Source organism: Tachyglossus aculeatus, chromosome 20 (assembly GCF_015852505.1).
Source record: "Tachyglossus aculeatus isolate mTacAcu1 chromosome 20, mTacAcu1.pri, whole genome shotgun sequence".
In the NCBI taxonomy this organism is placed as follows: Eukaryota; Metazoa; Chordata; class Mammalia; order Monotremata; family Tachyglossidae; genus Tachyglossus; species Tachyglossus aculeatus.
The window spans coordinates 32,576,109-32,599,004 of NC_052085.1; the positions used below are offsets into that span (position 1 = coordinate 32,576,109).

At 54.3% G+C, this 22,896-nt stretch overlaps 1 protein-coding gene across 3 annotated transcripts; it reads left to right on the forward strand.

The window, feature by feature from the left end:
• Positions 1-7,558: 7,558 nt before the first annotated feature.
• Positions 7,559-22,304, forward strand: LOC119941607 (P2Y purinoceptor 2-like). 3 transcript variants are annotated; one of them, XR_005455233.1, is made up of 3 exons: positions 7,559-7,675; positions 18,580-19,674; positions 20,428-22,304. XR_005455233.1 is itself a non-coding variant. In XM_038762145.1 (2 exons), the coding sequence occupies exon 2, from the start codon at positions 18,584-18,586 to the stop codon at positions 19,619-19,621; it is 1,038 nt and encodes a 345-aa protein (XP_038618073.1). In that variant the 5' UTR covers positions 7,559-7,675; positions 18,580-18,583; the 3' UTR covers positions 19,622-19,849. The 3 variants fall into 3 exon arrangements, 1 of the variants encoding a protein (XP_038618073.1); XR_005455232.1 differs by having other exon boundaries at positions 20,457-22,304; XM_038762145.1 differs by lacking the exon at positions 20,428-22,304 and having other exon boundaries at positions 18,580-19,849.
• Positions 22,305-22,896: the final 592 nt, after the last annotated feature.

The following is a 22,896-nucleotide window of genomic DNA, read 5'->3' on the forward strand; positions in this document are numbered from 1 at the left end:
GACATGTTGAGTTTTAGGTGGCGGACAGACATCCAGATGGAGATGTCCTGAAGGCAGGAGGAGATGCGAGCCTGGAGAGAGGGGGAGAGAGCAGGGGCAGAGATGGGGATCTGGGTGTCATCAGCGTAGAGATGATAGTTGAAGCCGTGGGAGCGAATGAGGTCACCAAGGGAGTGCGTGTAGATCGAGAACAGAAGAGGACCAAGCACTGAACCTTGGGGAACCACCACAGTAAGGGGATGTCACCTCTCAGCCCACAGTGGCACAGGCCCCATCCAGGACCACGAAGTCATCAGTGCAAAGGTAAATTGGACTGATTTCTCCCTCCCCCCGTCCTCCTACCCCCACCCCCCCACCTCTGCCTCAGACCCAGCCTGCAGCGGGAACACCCACAGGGCTATTCTGGGGCTGGAGCTGGGGCGTGGGAGGGGTGGGCGCGGGGCAGAAGCGGCCCATGGAAAACGGCCGTCACAACTGGACCAGCCCTGTCCGGTCTCTGCTGAACTCCCATGTGACCCTCCCCTGGAAACCACCCCCCTTATCACTGACCCCCAGAATCTGCTTGTGAGCCCACCCCACCAACAAGAACCAAGTCTCTCGCTCCTCTTGAACTGAGCCCAGAGTCTCAGAGAGCCCAGGGTGGGGTCCGGGAGGACAGCTGAGGTCTTCGGTTGGGACCCCTGGAGACCAGGGGCTGGACCGCCCTCCCCTCCCCCTCCCCTGCCTCAACGGCTTCAGCAGTGACTCCCCAGCAGGGACTCCGGCAGCTTCCTGGCCAGGTCAGGCCTCCCCGGGATCCTTTCCGGGCCAAGACAATGGGGCTTTGGCTTGGGAAGCAATGAGGTCTCCGGGCCCCAGGGACTTGGCTTTTCTGGTAAATCCCAGAGCAGCTGTGACTTTATCTACACCCTCCTGAGCACTCGGATTAGAGTTCGAGAAAGAGACAGACAGACTGTGGGGGGTGGGTGGGGGGAGCATCTTATTAATGCATTCATTTCAACCAATCTAGTTGTAACATAGTTTTATATTTGTCTCCCCTACCAGAGTGTAATCTCCTGGGGGGCAGGGAACATGCCACTTCATTATTCTGTACTTCCCAAATTCTTAGTGCAGTGTACTACACCAAATGGGCACTCAATAAATAATAATAATAATAATAATAATAATAACAATAGCGATATTTGTTAAGCACTAAAGGAGATGCAAGAGAATCAGGTCAGGCACAGTCCCTGTCCTCCGTGAGGCTCACAGTCCAAGAAAGAGAGAGAACAGGTCTTTGATCTCCAATCTGCAGATGAGGAAGCTGAGGCACAGAGAAGTTACATGTCTTGACCAAGGCCACACAAGAAGCAGGTGACTGAGCCGGGAAGAGATGCTATTATTATTACTATTACTACTACTACTACTACTCACCATGGGCTTCTTCTAGGTCCCTTTTCAGCCCTTTGGGGCCCTCCCACACCCCCACCTCCTCTCAGAGACGTTTGGGTGAATATAATAATAATAATGATGATGACGGTATTTGTAAAGCTCTTACTATGTGCCAAGCACTGTTCTAAGCGCTGGGGTAGTTACAAGGTAATCAGGTTGTCCCCCGTGGGGCTTACAGTCTTAATCCCCATTTTACAGGTTGGAGGACTGAGGCACAGAGAAGTGAAGTGACTTGCCCAAGGTCACACAGCAGACAAGTGGCGGAGCCGGAATTAGAAGCCACATCCTCCGACTCCCAAGCCCATACTCTTTCCACCAAGCCACGCTGCTTCCCAGTATAGAGAAACAGCATGGCCTCGTGAATAGACCTCAGGACTGGGAGTCAGAAGGAATTGGGTTCTAATCCCAATGTTAAGTGACACTGGACAAGTCACTTAACTTCTCTGTACCTCAATTACCTCAAATGTAAAGTGGGGACTAAGACTGTGATCCCCATGGGGGACAGGTACTCTGTCCAAACTGATTTGCTTGTATCCATCCCAGCACTTAGTACAGTGACTGGCACATAGTAAGTGCTTAACAAATATAACAATTATTATTATTATAGATGAGCGCTTCATGCTGAGTCACTCTGGGAGAGTCAGGAATGGAAAGGGGAGGTTCAGGGATGCAGGTTGGTCCATGCTTGGGTCTCTGGAGGAGAGACAGAGATGAAGAAGGGAGAGTTTGGTCTTGGGTGGTATGTTCCTAACCTTTAGAGTGGGAGTCCAGGAGGACAGAGCCCAACCCACAGTTCCTCCCAGGGTCTTGCTGCCTCTGACAGGCCCCAGGACTGAGCTGGGGGTATCACTAGAAGTGGGGTGGGGTGATGACTCCCAAGGCCTCAGGACCAGCGGTGGAGAGTGCTGAGCGCAGAAGTGGATGCATCCCACCTTGATTCTGAAAAGCCTTTTGATTTTCCAACTGGCTTTTCCATCACCAATCTTATTTCAGCCTCACACAATTTCCCACAGAGACAATCAATCAATCGTATTTATTGAGCACTTACTGTGTGCACAGCAGTGTACTATGCGCTTGGGAAATACAAGTTGGCAACACATAGAGACAGTCCCTGCCCAACAGTGGGCTCACAGTCTAGAAGGGGGAGACAGAGAACAAAACCAAACGTATTAACAAAATAAAATAAATAGAATAGATATGTACAAGTAAAACAAATAAATAAATAAATAAATACAGTAATAAATACGTACAAGCATATATACATTATACAGGTGCTGTGGGAAAGGGAAGGAGGTAAAATGGGGGATGGAGGGGAGAGGAGAGGGAGAGGAAGGAGGGGGCTCAGTCTGGGAAGGCCTCCTGGAGGAGGTGAGCTCTCAGTAGGGCCTTGAAAGGAGGAAGACAGCTAGCTTGGCGGAGGTGGGGAGGGAGGGCATTCCAGGCCAGGGGGATGATGTGGGCCGGGGGTCGATGGCGGGACAGGCGAGAACAAGGCACAGTGAGGAGATTAGTGGCAGAGGAGCGGAGGGTGCAGGCTGGGCTGTAGAAGGAGAGAAGGGAGGTGAGGTGAGAGACAGGGGTTATCCTCCCCATTTTATAGATGAGGAAGTTGAGGCCCATCGAGGCTATATATCTTCCCCAAGATCATAGCCAGCCAGGGGCAGACCTGGATTCTATTATGGGTTCCCTGATTCCCACCTTAGTTAGAAGCTGATGTCTCTGGACCTGGCATGAGGGGACCAGGGGGAGAAAGGGGGCAGCTTGGAGAGAGACCTAACCCCAAGGCTCACACATGGCCCTTTAGCCCAGAATCCGAACCTCAAACCTGCCCTCAAACTGGGACTGTGAGTCACGGCATGAGACGGACTCCGAGCCAGGCCAGGTTCCTTGTTGGCACAGGCTCAGGACGTGATACCAGCGACAGAAGGATGGGCAGTTGTGGACTAAAGGTTTTTGTAGAAAAATGACCCAGGTAGCAGAGCGAAGTTTGGGACTGAAGAGGGGAGAGATGGGAGGCATGAAGATCAGCAAGGAAGCTGATGCTAGTGCAGGATTCAAGAGATTAAAATGAGTTACAGCAAGAGGAAGCAAGAAAGTATAAAGATAGGGACTGGGGGACTGGCAGTGGAGTGAATAACAAAGTGTTTAAGGGGTGCAGACCTGAGTGCATAGACAATGCAAAAAGGAGAGAGACTAGGATGGGGAATGAGAGGTTAGTCAGGGAAGACTTCCTGGAGGAGATATGATCTTGTAGGGTTTTGAAAGTAAAGAGAGTGGTGTCCTGTCGGATATGAAGGAAGAGGGAGTACCAGACAGGAGGGCGGTTGGGAGCAAGGGGTTACAGCTGAGAAAGATGAGATCAAAGTATCCGAAGTAGGCTGGTATTGTGCAGTCTAGGTTATAGTGGGAGAGGAGCAAGGAAAGGTAGGAAGCAGTCAACTGGTTAGGTCTTTTTATTAATTATTATTAATTTTTGTTTTTTATTTATTTTTATTAACTTTTATTAATGTTGGGTAGGGACTGTCTCTATATGTTGCCAATTTGTACTTCCCAAGCGCTTAGTACAGTGCTCTGCACATAGTAAGTGCTCAATAAATACGATTGATGATGATGATGATTATTGTTATTTTTATGCCATGGGGGCTCAATTGTTCACCTTCCATCCAGAGCTCTCAGCCATTTCCCCCAGCTGCCCTCCATCCATCCTCACTCCCTCTGCTGCCCTCCATCCATGCCCCCTCCCTCTGCTGCCCTCCTCCCCAGCCCCCCAGTCCAATGTCCAGCCCAATGCTGACCCTGGGGGAAGCACAGAGCCCTGGAGACCTGTCCCCAGCCAGAGGTTCAGGGCCACGAATGGTCGAGGGTGAAGTTGAACTGCATGAACCACCTTTCATTCATTCATTCATTCATTCAATCGTATTTATTGAGCGCTTACTGTGTGCAGACCACTGTACTAAGCGCTTGGGAAGTTGTCCCAAGGGATCCCAGACCCAGGCCCTGCAGGAAGCTGGCTGGACAGGGCCCAGGAAGGATCATCCCCAGCCCTCAGGCTGCCCCAGTGAGAGTAATCTTGCAGGTGTCTGACCAGCCTAGCTGGACAGGGCGGCAGGCAGCCATAACCTGGTGGCTTCCAACTTAAGGGGATTCTGGGCCAACCCAAGCCTCAACCTGATCTCCATTGGGTTTCTGGACTGGAGCCTTCTCCAACTGGGCCATCACCCAGCCCTTGGTGGCAGAGAGGGTGGTGCAGGGGGGTGGGGGAGCATCCACCCTCTGGAGGCTAGACTTTACTGCCCATCCCCTGAGTTCCCACACTGGGCTCTGGAAACAGATACCTGTGTCCCCCATTGTCCCAAACAGAGCTGAAGCGAGGCTGCCTGGGTGGACAGTGACCACTGCTGACCGGGCAACGGTGGGGGTGGTGTAGAGGAAGAGTCACATTCCTGAGTGTTGGCAGGAGGTGGTGACCCTGGGCCATGCTCCACTGGGCTCCACTCAACCCCTGGGAAGTGATTGATTAACCAGTGTCCGTAGGCTGCCTCCATCAACACAAGCATCAGCCCCGGCCCACCAGCTCCCCAGCCCCCAATCCTCCCCACCACCCCCACTGCCCTTCCTGTTTACAGTACCCGGGATGGGGCTGATCTTTGCCTCCTTATTTCTGTCCGGTCATTGTCTCTCATGGAGCCGGGAGATCCTGTGGGCCAGTAAAGAGCGGGAGAGGCAGCCTGACCCAGCGGGTGAATCAGGCTCATTCATTCATTAATTCATTCAATCATATTTATTGAGCGCTTACTGTGTGCAGAGCACTTGGGAAGTACAAGTCGGCAACATATAGAGACAGTCCCTACCCAACAACGGGCTCACAGTCTAGAAGGGGGAGACAGGCAACAAAACAAAACATATGAACAGGTGTCAAGTCATCAGAATAAACAGAAATAAAGCTAGATGCACATCATTAACAAAATAAATAGAGTAGTAAGTATGTACAAGTAAAAGAAACAGAGTAATAAATCTGTACAAACATATATACAGGTGCTGTGGGGAGGGGAAGGAGGGAGGGCAGGGGGGATGGGGAGGAGGAGAGGAAAAAGGGGGCTCAGTCTGGGAAGGCCTCCTGAAGGAGGTGAGCTCTCAGTAGGGCTTTGAAGAAAAATATGGAACACTTCACGAATTTGCGTGTCATTTTGGCTCAGGAATTTGGCTCAGGAAGGGGGCCCCCATGGGTGGGCATAGGAGTGGACGAGCATAGCGTTCATGTTCACAGGCCAAAGCCTTCCAAGCCCCTCCAGGTGCCTGGAGTCATAGCATCCCCAGAATGGAGGCATTTTGGGGGTCAGGGGTGTGGTCATAGGAAGACACCGACCATGATGGTGATCCCCCCAAAAGCACCATCCTCGGCCTCCCTGGGGGAGCCTGTTTCTAGGTCTGACCCCGTAAAGCCAGGATGTTCTTTGTGTCCAAACACAATCCTTCCTGCTGCAAGTGAAGACTCCTTCAGGCTTGGGTAGCGATACAAGTGGCGTCCAGTCTGGAACAGAGAACAAAGGGAGCAAGTCAGGGCAATGCAGAGGGAGTAGAAGATTAAAGGGGAAGCTTAGTCTGGGAGGGCCTCTTGGAGGAGATGTGCCTTCAGTAAGGCTCTGCACATGCATGCAGGCACACGCTCTCACACACGCCCAGCTTCCCCTAGGGACATCCACAGTGGACAATGGAGTCGGCCCGGGGCCAGGTTGGTATTGCTTGTCTCCCGTGGCCTCCCACGGGATAAACCACGGGATAAACCACTGTCCGGCTGGGATGGGGAGGAGGCGTTCTAGCCCCAATCTGGGCCGGCAGGTCGGTCCAGATCTGACCCCTTCCTGCCTCTGGTCTGGAACACCCTCCATCCTCAAATTCACCAGACAATGACTCTTCCCCCTCTTCAAACCCTTACTGAAGACACATCTCCTCCAAAAGGCCTTCCCAGACTAAGCCCCACTTTTCCTCACCTCCCACTCCCTTCTGTGTCGCCCTGATTCTCTCCCTCTGCTCTTCCCCCCTCTCCCCACCCCACAGCACTTATTCATTTATTCAATCAATCAATCATATTTATTGAGCGCTTACTGTGTGCAGAGCACTGTACTAAGCGCTTGGAAAGTACAAGTTGGCAACATATAGAGACAGTCCCTACCCAACAGCGGGCTCACAGTCTAAACATTCATTCAATCATATTTATTGAGTACTTACTGTGTGTAGAGCACTGTAATAAGCACTTGGAAAGTACAACATACCAAATAAAGACAGACAATCCCTGCCCATAACGGGCTCACAGTCGGGGCGGGGAGCAGGGGGACGGGACGGACATCAATACACTTATAGACATCAAATGTAGACATTACATGTATATATCCGTAATTTTATTTGTACTGATGTCTTTCTTCCTCCCTTCAAGGCCCTACTGAGCGCTCACCTCCTCCAGGAGGCCTTCCCAGACTGAGCCCCTTCCTTCCTCTCCCTCTTGTCCCCTCTCATCCCCCTCATCTTACCTCCTTCCCTTCCCCACTGCACCTGTATATATGTTTGTACATATTTGTTACTCTACTTATTTATTTATTTTACTTGTACTTATCTATTCTATTTATTTTATTTTGTTAGTATGTTTGGTTTTGTTCTCTGTCTCCCCCTTTTAGACTGTGAGCCCACTGTCGGGTAGGGACTGTCTCTCTATGTTGCCAACTCGGACTTCCCAAGCGCTTAGTCCGGTGCTCTGCACACAGTAAGCGCTCAATAAATACGATTGATGATGATGATGATGATATTGCCGTCCGTCTCCCCCGCCAGACTGTGAGCTCGTCGTGGGCAGGGATTGCCCCTCTTCATTGTTGTAGCGGACTTTCCCAAGTGCTTAGTACAGTGCCCACAGTAAGCGCTTACTAGATGCGATTGAAGGAATGCCTGGATGAATCCCTGCCTCTTCCTTGTGTCCCAACTCCTTCGCTGTCCATGGCCCTCATCCCGCCGCCGCCCTTTCCCGGTTCCCGCCCCCGCGGAGGGCGTTGACCTCCCTCCCGGTCCCGGGCCGGCCCCCAGAGGGGCGGACCGCCTGGGCCGGGCCAGGCTCGGTTAGACCCGCTCCAGAGGAAGCCCCAGCCTTATCCCGAGCCGGACTGGACCGGACCGGACTTGGTGGGCACCTCCCCGCGACCCCCGGGCATGGCACAGGCCGGGAGCTTGGCCGTCTAGAGCCGACAGCCCCGGGACGGTGAGTGAACTTGCCGCGGACTCAACGGGGCTCGAGGAGGGCACAGCCAATCAATCAATCAATCAATTGTATTTATTGAGCGCTTACTGTGTGCAGAGCACTGTACTAAGCGCTTGGGATGATTTATTTTAATGCCTGTCTCCCCGTCTACACTTTAAGTTCCCTGTAAGCAGGGAACATGTCTGTCAACTCTGTTATATTGCACTCACCCGAGCGCTTAGTACAGAGCTCTGAACACAGTGAGTGCTCGATAAATCTGATTGATCGCTTACTAAGCACCGGGGTAGAATATGGACAGGTCGGACACAGTCCCTGTCTCATAAAGAACTTACAGCCAGAAGTGTAACAGGTATTTAGTTGCTGTTTCACAAATGAGGAAACTGAGGTCCAAGGAGGTTAAGTGACTTAACCAAAGCAAGGGTTAGAGCGGGGTCTAGAACTCGAGTCACTTGACTCCATGTCCCCTGTATATATGTATATATATTTGTACATATTTATTACTCTATTTATTTTATTTTGTTAGTATGTTTGGTTTTGTTCTCTGTCTCCCCCTTTTAGACTGTGAGCCCACTGTTGGGTAGGGGCTGTCTCCATATGTTGCCAATTTGTACTTCCCAAGCGGTTAGTACAGTGCTCTGCACATAGTAAGCGCTCAATAAATACGATTGATGTTGATGATGATGAAGTACAAATTGGCAACATATAGAGACGGTCCCTACCCAACAGTGCGCTTACTGTGTGTAGAGCACTGTACTAAGCGCTTGGGAAGTACAAGTTGGCAACATCTAGAGACGGTCCCTACCCAACAGTCCAGCTGGGGTGTGGGGCTCTCAGGGGTGGGCAGGGGCCTCCGGCTCCCCGGGTCTCCGGTTTTCCTTCTCGTGTCCGGCGGAGTGACCTCCCCTCCCTACTCTGAACGTCTCTGGTGCCCCCAGTAACTCCACATTCACAGCCCACCCACACCCACGCGAGGCACCTCGCGCGGAATGGGCCCAGGGCTTGGGTCTGGCAGTCCTGACCTGGACCCAGACACGCGGGCCCACACACAAACACACACACCCACACAGTGCCACCTTCCCTGGCACCATCCTGGCAAGGGAGGGTGTGTGGAGCAAGGAGCCATGCATGTCCTGGGTGGGGGGTCTCTCCCGCGGACACCGGGTGTGATGGCCCCTGCTTGTCTGCCTGTATCCCGCCACTCCCCCACCCCTCGCCCGCCTGCCGAGCATGGAGGAAGCAATGTGTTCTGAACTCCTTGACCTCTGGGTCGGGCTTGGGTGGGGGTAGGGGGCGACCAGGGGGCCAGTTCTGACCAGCAAGTCAGAGACTGGGCAGGGAGGAAGGCCTCTTTCCGAATGGGGGTGGTGGGGGCCCCACAAGACGGCTACTGGTGATCCAGCACTTAGTACAGTGTCCAGCACTTAGTACAGTGCCTGCCACATAGTAAACGCTTAATACCACAATTACTATTTAAGGGTGCAGCCATCCCTGAAATGCAGACCAAGGCCATGAGGGCCTCCCTGGGAGTGTCCTGTCCAGGGGAGAGTCTGTCCGGGGGTCGTTTTGTCCAGAGGGATTCTGATGACGGGGGTGCTTGTCTGGATCTAATTGTGGCCACCTTGCATATCCCCCTCATGACCCTGGCTCATGGTGACTCACGGAAGTCGGGGATTTGGGCCAGGGTTGCCTGGTCTCCTGCCCCCGTTCCAATTTCTGGTCCTCAGGGCTGCGTTGGAACGTGCAGCTTTTCCCAGCTCTGCCCGGTTGAGTCCCACTTCCCAGACAGTGCCTCCGGCTACCCTCCCTTACCCACTGCTCCCCCTAACCCTGCCACCTGAATCAACCCAGTCCTCCCTCTCTGGCATCTGATAGCAAGATTGTGGTCCATGTCGGCACCCCACCAATGACAGGATGCAGGCTCTGCTGCTGTTGGTGCTGACTTCGGGCACCGCATCCCCACACTCCCTGGACTCATGCCTCTGGTGTGTCAAGGGCACACGGGATCCTGTGTTCCCGGCCTGGTTCCTGCCGGACCCTGAGGCCTGGGGCTCAGCCAAGGGAGGGGCCCCTGGCACAGTTTGTCCTGGGCCCAAGGACCCAGCGGTAGAGTCAACCCCTGGACACCCCTGGAGAAGAGAAGGCTGAGGGGGGACCAGGTACAGTGTGCCAAAGAACTGTCCAGCTGCTGTCTGCATCCCCTGGGAACTGAACAAGAGGAAATGGTCCTATTGCAGCAGGCCAAAGTGCAGAGGGATGGGAAGAAAAACTTGCTGACTGTCAGGGCTGGGGGAAAGAGGGTACATGGACACTGGAATGGATGATGCAGAGGGGTGGGATCTCAGGCCCGGGATCACCAAGGCAATAGGAGGCATCATTTGTCCAGGGGCAGGGGAGGGAGCGGGGGTAAGTCCCTTGACTGACTCCCTCTCCCAGCCAGTCCATCCTGCTGCTTCTACTGTCCACCTGTGGGACAAGCTCTAGTGATGGCCGACTCCAGCCCTTCCACAATCTGGAAGCCTAGAAGCCACCTGACAGCTGCTGTGAACTGGCCTCAGGGCTATGACCATGGTCATTGGCTGGCTAATTAACTGCAGCTACCTCCACAATGGTGAGGGAGCAGCAGGGTGAAACAGTAAAAGCTTCCTGTGGCCAGGCCGACCTTCCTGTCCCCTCGATGACTGGCAAGTCAGACCTCCATCTCCCCTCTCTGCCCAGCTTGCAGGCTGTGGCATTGGGTGGTGGGGCTAAGGCCAGCTCCTCTTTGGGGGGAGGGAGAGGGGCAAGGAGGAGTTCAGCTATGATAAGGGAAGGCTGAGGGGAGAACAGGGGCAGCAAAGGGAGCGTCTGTTCCTGTATGATGGGAACAGAGCAAGAGGAAATAACCCTATTGCAGCAAGAGTGCATGTGGTTGGACATGATGAAGAACTTCCTGATTGTCAGGGGGCTGTGCATGGAGAGCATAGGGTTCTGGAGATGGTCAAGAAAAGATCCAATGCCATCCATCCTGAGTGTGTTAGTCACCACCCTGCTTGAAGGAAGGCAGGGGACTGAACTCGAAGACCTCACAGGGTGGCACTTAACCCAGGAGATCCGTTGAACATTATACCCGTGGGCAGACACGCATTTCAACACTTGAGCACCAAAGCCACATGTGGACTAAAAAGAAACCAGACTGCAAGCCAAAAGGAAGCAAGGCTGTGGGCCCCAAGACACTCTGCCTCTGCTCCCACCAGTTGAGGAATGCAGGAGTTTAGCAGCAGCAGCAGCTCTGAGTTCAGGGAGGGGCCCAGCCTGCCGCTCAGGGACACAGGGTTGGGGGTTGGATACCAGAGATGGGACAGCTCAGGCAATGAGATAAGGGAGGGTGGCACAAATGGTCCCGGCAGGGCTGGGCAGGGCCAGGGTGCGGCCTCCTTCCGTCTACATTCCTGAGCCAGGTCAGGCAAGAGGAGACTGGCTCAGGGGAAAGCACCTAGGAGAGTGGTGGCGGGTGCTCTCTCCAGCTGACACCATCCTGGGGCCACTGGATAGGCACAGTGCTAGTCTAGGAGGGATCTTGCTTGGCCCTGGGATCCCTGTCTGCCCCCCAGCCTTTTCCGCCCCTCATGACTGACCCCAACTCGGGACTTTGCCCCCAGATCGTTCAGCTTCTGACTCAGCTGAACTGAGCTGTGACCAGGGATGAAGGCTGGAGAAGTTCCTGAATTCGGTGGGGGGCTTGGCACAAAGGCTCTGATTTAGACTGAGGGCCCTATGTGGGTCAGGGATTTTGTCCAAAGTGAATATCTTTTATTTACCCCACTGCTTACTACAGTGCCTGGCACATAGTATGTGCTTAACAAGTACCATTAAAACAAAACAAAAAAAATGGTTTTGGGTCCTTGCTGGTGGACTGGCCAGAATCACAATCCTGGATGTTCATCTTGGGCATACCCTTGCCTCTGTGAAGACCCACCTGCTGAACAGCCTGCTTGGAGGAGGATGCAGGATGTCTGAGGAAGCAGCAGGCAGACCGACCTGGTGTGTGGCCTTCTGAATTGGGGTCGCTCTCCTGGACCAGAGGCTGTAGGAAGATCAGGAGATCCAGAAGTATATTGAAAAACTATACCAGACTCCTACTGTGTGCAGAGCACTGAACTGAACACCTGTGAGAATAATGCTGTACTGAGCTCCTACTGTGTGCAGAGCACTGAAATGAACACCTACTGCAAGAATAATGCTGTACTGGGCTCCTACTGTGTGCAGAGCAACAGACTGGATGCTGACTGTGTGCAGAGTGCTGTACTGGGTGCCTCCTGTGAGCAAAGCACTGAACTAGAAACCTATTGATTTCTACAGAGCACTATTTTGGGCTTCCACTGTGTGTACTGTGGGCACAGCACTATACTGGGCAAACCCCGGGCCACTGTCCAATGGTCATGGGAGTCTCAGGTTTCCCGTTAGCAAAGGTGAGGCAGAAGAAGTGCAGCGCCAGAGGCCACTCGGGTCAGGGACTGACGGGAATGAACGGCGGACAGAAAGACCGGAAATGCCCGTCGGACTTGGGCAGCCAGTCCTGGCACATTCCTCTGGGAAATGAGACAAACAAATCACCTGCCCCGGCCCCTCTTCTCCCGATTGAGCTCAAGGAACCTGGCTGAGATATGGCAGCAAGGGGGATTTGGGTCAGAGCCTGGGGCCTAGCCCCACATCCCCCAGACACATGTCAGTCAGGATCTCCATGGAAAATCCCTGTGGGGCAGCAGGGATGGCTTGGGCTGGGCTGGACTAGGATTGGCTCAAACTAGGGTTGGGTCAATAATAATAATAATAATAGTAACGATGGTATTTCTTAAGCACTTACTATGTGTCAAGCACTGAGGGGAACGCAAGCTCATCATGTTGGACACAATCCCTGTCCCACATGGGGCTCACAGTCTAAATTCACATTTTTCAGATAAGGTAACTGAGGTACAGAGAAACTAAGTGACTTGCCCAAGGTCATACAGCAGGCAAGTGGCAGAGCTGGGATTAGAACCCAGGTTGTACTGGGATGGACTGGGCCAGGCTGGCCTGGCCTGACTGAGCTGGGGCTGGGGCTTTCACAGAGGCAATCCGAGTCAGGACCAGTGGAAGCAGACACCCAGAGCACACTATCTTCCCATGAGTAGCAACCGTCCCCTCCCAGCAGGGAGCCTGCGGCAGACGGGGAGGCCTTGGTTTTGGTTTGGGGAAGTTGTGACCACCCCAACTCCCCCAGCCTCGACTGAATCACCAGCAGGGCCCCCGACTGAGGGTCCTCCCAAGGTGCTAGCTGAGCCCGCGTGGCTAAGTGGATAAAGCACAGGCCTGGCAGTCTAATCCCAGGTTCTGCCACAGATCTTGGGCGAGTCACTTCATTCATTCATTCATTCATTCAATCGTATTTATTGAGCGCTTACTGTGTACAGAGCACTGTACCAAGCATTTGGGAAGTACAAGTCGGCAACATATAGAGACGGTCCCTACCCAGCAACGGGCTCACAGTCTAGAAGGGCCTCAGTTACCTCATCTGTAAAACGGGGATTAAGAGTGTGAGCCTCATGTGGGACAGGGACTGTATCCAACCTGATTACCTTGTAACTATGCTTGACACATAGTAAGCACCGAACAAGTATTATTATTACTATTATTATTATTATTATTACCATACCTAGACAGCCCCCAGTGCTCAAGCACTTGTACCACCCCCAGCCTGGCTTGTGAGTTCCCCTCATTTCCCCCAACCTATGCCACCCACCCCGCCAGGCAGCCAGCCTTGGGCGTGGGTGGGCAGGAGCTGGTTGAGCTGGGTCAGTGAAGCGGCTGAAGGGGGTGGGGTGGCCCCAAGGGAGGCGCAAGGGGACTGCCCCCTCCTCCCATATAGCTCTTAGTGTCCCCGGACACTGAATGGTCTCATTGTCCTGTTTCTGGGTCAGCTGAGGCCTTGGACGGGGCCGTGGGCTGGGGGGTGCGGGGGTGGCGCAGGGCGGGGGCGGGGCAGGCACCCGTCCCCTCCCCACCCCTTGATGGAGGAGTGACCGGGTCAGGGCCAGACCGATCCGGGAGTCTGCTGGCTGGGGATGGGGGCCCGGGTTCAGGGAATGTGGGACCGAAGTCCCAGGGTCCTCGGTCACCTCTCTGTTTCCTCACTGCACCCTGGCGGAGGGGGATGGGGTGCTTCGGGCTGGGGGTGGGGGACCGGTCAAGGTGAAGGGGACTTGCCCCTCAAGGAGGTCACCCAATCCAGTCCCTGTCCCCAGCCAGGATGTTGTTACGGTCCCTCACCGGACCACCCCCCTCCAGCTGGGTGCCCAGTGCCCCAAGTGGCCCAAGGGGACTGGGAAGACGGTGCCGACAACAGGGCCTGGGCTGGGGGCCCCAGCCGTCGGAGAAACCCCTGAACCATTCAGGAGACCTGTCCCATAATCTGGAGATTACTAGCTGAGCAGCAGGCGGAGTCACTCACCGGTCACTACCAGGGTTTGGGGTAGGTGAAGGCCAGTTCCACTGGAGAAATGCCACACTGGTGATAATACTGATCACAGAGATTTTTTTGCTGTTTTTGGAGTTTTGTTTATTTTATACATCATTTGTTAAATGTTTACTATTTGCCAAGCATAGTGCTAAGGGCTGGCAAGGATATAGGATAATCAGCTAGGACACAGTCTGTGCCCGCGTGAGGTTCACAGTCTAAGAATATGGGAGGAAAAGTACACAATCTCCATTTTACAGATGAGGAAGCAGGCAAAGAGAAATCAAGTGACGTGGCCAAGGTCACGCAACAGGAAAGTGGAGGAGTCGGGTTAAAACCCAAGTCTCCTCACTCCCAACCTTGGGCTCTCCTACTAGGCCACATTGTTTCACAGTTTTACAGGGTCTCCCCTTGTGAGCTCCATCCTCCTCCAGGCCCTCCCCTGTCCAGAGCTTCCTGAGAGCCGCTCCCTCCAGGAGGTCTTCCCTGACTGCCCCCGCCTCTCCATCCGCACCGCTTCCTCTGCTACGACAGTACATGAGAGGAACAGGTCTTCCTAGCCGACCTGCTGGCCGGCCGGACACAATGACCACGTGCACTGGCCTGCACCCAGTACATTGACCCCTAGGTCACTGGATGGGGGACAGACCAGAATCGAAATGGGGCTCAGAGCTCAGTTTAGCCTGACTCAGCTTCTAGGAGGATACGAGTCCTAACCCTGGGTGGCCAGTTGGCTGCCTCGGTTTCCCCCAGGGGAATCTGTAACTAGCAGAAGCAGCTTGAAGGGTCCCGAGTCTGGACTCCCGATGTCTCCCCTGAGGCCTGTCTGCCCCCTTCTCCTGTAAAACCATCTTCTCCAGGAGATCTACCCCTACTGACCCTCACCTCACTTCAGAGCATCCCTCAGCTATCCTTGTCTATCTATTGATTATCTGTGCAGTCTTGTCTATCTCTTCATTCATTCATTCATTCTTTCTTTCCTTCTTTGTTGTTTGTTGGGTTCTTTCTTTCTGTCTTTCTATCCTTACTTTTTTATGGTATTTGTTAAGCTCTTGCTATGTGCCAGCTACTGTTCTAAGCACTGGGGTGGATACATGGAAAGCAGGCTGGACAAAGTCCCCATCCCATGTGGGGCTTACAGTCTTAATCCCCATTTTCCAGATGAGGAAACTGAGGCACAGAGAAGTGAAGTAGCTTGCCCAAGATAACACAGCAGAGAGGTGGCAGAGCAGGGATTAGAATCCAGGTCCTCCTGACTCCCAGGACTGTGCTGTATCCACCAGACAGATTTGCTTCCAAGTTAGCAGTTGTATCTGGGCTTTTCTTCCTGCTTCCATTGTGTGCATGCAATCTGTGTCTTCTTGTTTCCCTCATTAGACTTTAAGCTTTTGGAGGGTGGGTACTATGTCTTTAACTCCTGTGTAGGCTCCTAAGTGCTTAGCAAAGTGCTCTGCGCCTCGCAAATTCCCAGTAAATCCTGATGATAATGATGAGGGTAATGATGGTGATACTGATTCATTCATTCATTCATTCGATCGCATTCCTTGAGCACTCATTGTGTGCAAAGCACTGTACTAAGCGCTTGGGAAGTACAAGTCGGCAACATGTAGAGACGGTCCCTACCCAACAACGGGCTCACAGTCTAGAAGGGGGAGACAGACAACAAAACAAAACATGTAGACAGGTGTCAAAATCATCAGAACATTGTGAGCAAGGCTCATAGCTACCAACTCTCTTGTACTGTACTTTCTCAAGTGCTTAGTACAGTGCTCTACACCCTGTAAGTGGTTAATAAATACCACTGGTTGATTGATGATGATGATGTTGCTAGTGGTGACAACAATGAGTGATGGTGATAATGATAATGTTGATGGTAGTGATGGTGACGATGTTTATGGTGATAATAATGATAGTGATGGTGATAATGATGATGACAGTGATGTGATGACCGACAGTGATAGTGAGGGTGGCGATGGTGATAATGATGAGGATGTTGGTGCAGGAACTCCAGGATGGGGCGGATCCAGGTAATGCACAGCAAACAGCCGTCTTTCCAAGCTGTCTCTCTGACGGTCATCTCTCCTGGGTGGCAGAAATCAATCAATCAATCGTCAATCGTATTTATTGAGCGCTTACTATGTGCAGAGCACTGTACTAAGTGCTTGGGAAGTACAAGTTGGCTACATATAGAGACGGTCCCTACCCAACAGTGGGTTCACAGTCTAGAAGGGGGAGACAGAGAACAAAACAAAGCATATTAACAAAATAAAATAAATAGAATAGAAAGGGGATGGCTGAAATGTTCTAGAGGGAGCTTTGGCCCCCCAGGATGGGGCCCAGGCCCCCGGTGATCCCTACGGATACCGAGGAATGACTGACTCCTGTCTGTCTCTGACCTCGAGTCCCCTGGCTCGTAGGGACATGGCCTGGAATTGCTCCCCCCGCTCCTAAAAGCTATCCGCTGGCAGCTAGGGCCCCACCCCTAAAGTAGTGAGTGGGTTGAGCTGGGCCCCAGCTGCCAGTGGGCCAGAGATGGGCATGCTGCCCTCCCGCCCCCGCATGGACTCAGAATGGGAACCTTGTTTCCCCCATCCCACCCCAACCCTGATCCCAGTGTCTGCTGCTCCAGATGGACTGGGCTGCCACAGTTGTGGGCCTCAGTGAGCCAAGAAACCACTGTGGCAGTCCGAGGGGGCAACCGGTGTGTCTGGAAATGGCAGCTGGAGCAAGGGGCCGGGGGGTACCAACCGGGGAAAAGGTGAGGGAAAATTGACCTGGTCCTGGAGGCCTCTGGAGGATGGAAGCTGCCATTCTCGGGGGCCACTGGCACCACTGGGACCCCAAGAGCATCATTCGGCTAACGCTTTTGAGGGGACAGTTGCTCCGCAGAGTCAGAGACCAGTTCCCGTCCTGTCCATAAAACACGATCTCAAGGGTGGGTAGGGCTGACGAGACTGACCATGCTCTGCCCCACACTGCAAACATGGGCGGATCCACTTTGCTCTGCTGATGCATCTGCCCTGTGCCGTGCCTGGCTCTGTTTTCCAAACTGCCCCTGGGTCCCCAGCCTCTGCTCCAGGGAAGCTGCCCCAGCCCCAGTCACCATACACCAGGCTAGGCTGCCTGCCCCTGCCGCTGCTTTCAGGTTCAGAGACCAGGCTTGTCTGGGCCTGTAAATTGCCCATTCTACCTTTTCGGTCGGCCTGCCCCTTTTCACTCACCAACCGGCCTGGGAGCTGCTGTTTCCCTTGTTCCGCCCAGCCAAGCTGAAGCTCTCGATTCCAGTTTTTCAGGTTCTGGGCCGGGGCGGCCCCAAACATGTCCCATTAGGCCCCCCTGGACCTTGTCTGCTACTGCAAGTAGGCATGGGACGGGTGGGGACGTGATTTTTTCCGGCCCAAAGGAGACCACTGACCTCATTGAACCAGCTGTTTCCTGGCATAGCCTAGCCTCCCTCAATACAACTTCCAAAGGCCAATCATTCCATCCCCCTGCCTACTGGTAGGACCGGCTTCAACCAGTCCATTCAGATGTAGACTCTCCTGTTGAAAGGACTACCCACAGGAGTGACCTCTGGCTCTGAGAACCACTATCAATTACAGTAAAATCTCAATCCATAGCAGTATGGGGGGATTGCGGACGGAGGGGGGAGGTCCTCTAGGTCTGAGAACTGATTTGAATGATGCAGGGTGGTGGGCCTGGGCCAGTGGAACCAGAAGTGGTTACTGCTGAGGTCAAAAGCGTAATATAGGACAAAATTGGCTTGGAGGTTAGTGAGAGGTGGAACCTGTATGTGGATAATCCACTCCCAAGTCCCAATGAGCTAGTAGCTCTACTCTAAGCTGGCCCACTGTTGATCACCAAGAACTGGAACCTCTGCTTTAAGTTAACCAGGGAGGATAAACCCCTCTTGAAGTAGCTAGAGATAGATCCTCTGCCCCCAGATAACCCACAGCCTGGATGACTCTCCCATGGGTGGCGGAGAGCCAGGTGCTCTGCCGTGGATAATCCATCCATAGGTCCCTGAGAGCAGAGTGCCGTACCATGGATAATCCACAGGGAGAATCATCCACTTGGGGGGTCACCGAGAGCCAGATGCTCTGACATGGATAATCCACTTGCAGGGCCCTGAGAGCTGGGAGCTGTGGCACGGTTAATCCACAGGGTTGATAATCCCCTCAGGGATCATTAGGAGCCAGATGTTTGGCCTCAGATAATCCACCCGGGAATCCCCTAGAGCTGGACGTACTGCCTGGGTAATCCAACCGTGAGTCCCCGAGAGCTGGGCACTCTGCTGTGGACAATCCACAGTGCAGATGATCTACCCAGGGCCACCAAGAGCGGGTCATATCCACCATCCCCAGGAGCCCACCCCCTTCCAGACCAGGCTCCCTCTGAGGCCCTGACGGACCACCTCATTTCTGCATTGCAGGGCCATGGAGAGGGCGATGCTTTCCGCAAACCAGAGCGCCAATGACTCCAGCGACTCAGGCTACAGGTGCCAGTTTGATGAGGACTTCAAGTACATCCTGCTGCCCTTGTCCTACGGCCTGGTGTGTACGGTGGGGCTGGGCCTCAACGCGGTGGCCCTCTACGCCTTCCTAGTCCGCATGAAGACGTGGAGCGCCTCCACCACCTACATGTTTCATCTGGCCATATCCGACACCCTGTACGTGGTGTCCCTTCCGCTGCTGGTCTACTATTACGCCAGCGGAGACCACTGGCCCTTTGGCAAGGGGCTGTGCAAGCTTGTGCGCTTCCTCTTCTACACCAACCTGTATGGCAGCATCCTGTTCCTCCTGTGCATCAGTGTCCACCGCTTCCTGGGCATCTGCCACCCTCTGCGCTCGCTGCAGTGGGGCCACGTGCGCTACGCCCGCCGCGTGGCGGCCGCCGTGTGGCTGCTAGTGGCCGCCTGCCAGGCGCCGGTGCTGTTCTTTGTGACCACCACAGAGCGCGGCCCCCGCGTCACCTGCCACGACACCTCGAGCCCGGACCTGTTCGGGGCCTTTGTGGCCTACAGCTCGGTCATGCTGGTGCTGCTCTTTACCGGGCCCTTCCTGACCATCCTGGCCTGCTACGCCCTCATGGTCCGCCGGCTGCTGCGGCCCACCCGTGGGCTCGTTCGCCTGACGCGCTCCAAGCGCCGGTCGATCCGGATGATCGCCGTGGTCCTCCTGGTCTTCGTGGTCTGCTTCCTGCCCTTCCACGTCACCCGCACCCTCTACTACGCCTTCCGCTCCCTCGACCTCAGCTGCCCAGCCCTCAACGCCATCAATCTGGCCTATAAGGTGACGCGCCCACTGGCCAGCGCCAACAGCTGCCTGGACCCGGTGCTCTACTTCCTGGCCGGCCAGTGGCGGGTCAAGGTATCCGGCGGTACCCGGCCGTCCCCGACTGAGCCCACGCTCACCCTCCAGGGACACGGCAGCCCGGCCAGCCCCCAGCCCGAGGCCAAAGACGCCCAGCTCTAGCCCCACCCTTGGGAGGGTGGACGCAGCCACCCGACGCCCGCTCCGGGTAGCAGGTCCGCTGGAGGGAGACAGGGTCCCACGCGGTGGGAGGCGGCAATGGGCGGGGGGAGGGCGGCAGGCCTTTGGAGCCCCTCGTGGCCCCGGTCCGGAGGATCCGGATGCCTCCAAGCCCCAGGGCCGAGAGACTCCCCACGGGGAAGCGGTGTGACCTGGTGGATAGAGCACAGGCCTGGGAGCCGGAAGGCCCTGGGTTCTAATCCTGGCTCTGCCACTTGTCTGCTGTGTGACCTTGAGTGAGTCACTTCACTTCTCTGGGCCTCAGTTACCTCCTCTGTAAAATGGAGATTAAGATTGTGAGCCCTCTGTGGGACATGGGCTGTGTCCAACCTGATTAGCCTGTATCTATCCCACGCTTAGAGCAATGCCTGGCACATAGTAAGCGCTTAACAAATACCGCAATTATTATTATTATTATTAGGTCTGCCTGTGGCCAGGCTTGGCAGGAGGTTCCATTTCTGGGGACACGTCCCCAGGAGGAGGCGGTCAGGAATCAGCAAGGGGTCTGCCCCCACCTGTCCTCCTAACCCCTGCCCTTTGGGCAACCCGGGCATACACCCACTCTAGGATCCATACAGCTTGCCTGGGCAGAGGTGGGCAAAGACCCAGTGTACTGGGGGTGGAGTGGATGGAGAGGGGTGAGAATACAAACACCACACTCTCTCTCCCTTCTCTCTCCCTCCTCTCTCTCTCTCTCTCTCTCTCTCTCTCTCTCTCTCTCTCTTTCACTCACACACACATACACACAGACACACATACACACATTTGGACATTGCAGATGAGAAAGAACCCGTGTGACTGGAGCCGTCAGAGTCAGAAAGAGCTAATCCGAGCAGGGTCTCTGAAGGAGCCACCTTCCTTTGACAGAGGACAGAGGCTCCAACCCCCACCCTCGAGCGGCAAACTGAAGCCCTTCATTCCCCTGGCTGCAGGAGATACTGCGTGTCCTCTCTGACGGCCTTAAAGGAGCTCATCGACTGGGATTGGTGGTGCCATTCTGCATGGAGGCAGGGGAATGGACAAGATGCCCTCTGGAGGGTCTCCCCTGGCCTCGAGAGCAGACGTGACGCCTCGTCCTGGAGAGACATTGGTTGTGGGGAGAGGTGCAGGCAGCACCAGATCTGGCTACCAGGGGGTGGTGAAAGGAAGAGAGGCGGCCATCAGCTTGGGAGCGGGGCTCAGGGTGCAGCCACAGACCCGGCTCCCCGCGGGGCGGGGTCTGCTGGACGGCGGGGACCCCACTGGCTGTATGTGGCTAATAGGACCCTCACAGGGGTCAGGCTCTAGACCCCCCAATTCCCTTTCAGACTGGACCATGTTGCCCGGGTGCACCGAGAGCTCTCATCGCCAGCCGCCGTTTTGAATATCTCGCCCCCTCTGTCTGCGATCTTCCTGAAGCCACCCTTCTAAGCCCATCGCCCAGTTGCTACCTGCTGCAGGCCAGACTGGTCTGGCAGCTCTGGCACGTGGTCAGATTGGGCTTCCCCAGGCCTTCAACCTGTCTGTGTCTTGCACCGCTGACCCGCAGAGCCCTCACCCTCGCCAGGCAGTTGCTGTTGGGGGTATCACAGCCGTCCACTGGCCAGTGATGAAGGGCTCTGAACAGGGGCACAGGGAGGCAGCAAACCAAAGAGGAGCCCACCTGCCATGCCCTGTCCAGCCCATGAGCTAGTCTGAGACCCTCAGGTGACACTGGTGACCCCAGAGTTGGAAGCCACTCTGATAGGTCATCCAGTGCAGGCGCCCGGCCCCTTCCTCTAGCGGAAAGGAAGTCCTTCCCTGTATCCCCTCACGTTCTCTCCTGCTGGGATCTACCCTTCTCCATGACCTCCTTACCTCTTTTCCACCTCCCTGTCTGGGCCCAGGACAGAACATTACTCACTCTCAGCCCTCCAGGGTACCTGGAGGCAGGGCCATCTGCCTGGGGTTCCTGACCAACCCAAACCCCGATCAGGTGACCAGGCAGCTGGAACCGGGTCCCAGAACCTCACACCAGGGCCTCAGGCCAGCCCTCCTGTCCCCTTTGGATTGGGATAGTCAATTTTGGGAGATCCCAGAAGGAGCTGCAAAGGTGAATACCACTGTTCATTCATGCACTGGGCCCCACTGTGGGCAGAGCGCTCAACAGGGAGCACTCTCTGGAAAGAGTGCTGTACTGGAGGCCAGCTAATCTATCAATAGTATTTATTGAGCACTGACTTCATGCAGACCACTAAACAAAGCCCTTGGGAAAGTAGAATACAACGGAGTTGGTAGAATCAATCCCGGACCTCAAGGAGTTTTGCTGTGTGCAGCCCTCTATACTGACCACCTACTCTGAGCAGAGAATGCCAACTGGGTTCAAGACCCAGTGCTGGGCGACTGCTGTGGGTAGAGCACTGGATTAGGCACCTGATACGTGCGTGGTGCCACACTGACATGGGTGGGGTACTTTGGAGATCACTGCATTAGGCACTATGGAGCCACAGTAAAATTCCCTGCCCTTGAAGAGTTTGTAATCTAATGAGGGAGACACCAGTTGTATACACACAGTGGGAGCAGAAAGAAAAATAATTACTGTGGTGTACACCAGACATTGGGAAAAATAAGTAAATGACTACAGAAATGGAATAAACAAATTAATAAATCTCTGTGTAAGCTATAGAGTGGCCGTCGGGTTGACTTGACTGAGGATGAAGGAAATTAATCCTGGAAGGCCTCCTGGAGAAAGTGAGATCTCAGGTACTTTGAGGATGGAGTAAGCTGTGGTTTATCCCGTTGGATGTGAGAAGATGGTCAGTCCATAGAGGGAGAAGGGCGTTGAGCAAGGGATCAGAGGTGTTTAATGCAGAGGAGCAGCATGTCCTTGTGAATACAGCACGGGTCTGGGAATCAAAAGGATTCCCTGGTTCTAATCCTGGTTCTGCCACTTGTCTGCTGTGTGACCTTGGGAAACTCACTTACCTTCTCTGTGCCTCAGCTTCTCAGCTGTAAAATGAGGGTTAAGACTTTAAGTCCCATGTGGGACGGGGACCATGTCCAACCTGATTTCTTGCATTCAACCCAGCGTTTCGTACAGTGCCTGGCACTTAACAAGTTCCACAATTATTATTATTATTACTAAGTGGGTAACGTCAGGCGGTTTTAGGAGACCAATCGGAGCATTTTAGGAAGATGATCTGCACAGTCGTGTGTAGCAGGGACTGGAGAGGGGAGAGAGGTCCTGGAGACTGGAGGCA

Excerpts from the sequence above, each read along its gene's own strand:
- LOC119941607 (XM_038762145.1), top strand. The coding sequence starts at position 18,584 with ATGGAGAGGGCGATGCTTTCCGCAAACCAGAGCGCCAATGACTCCAGC.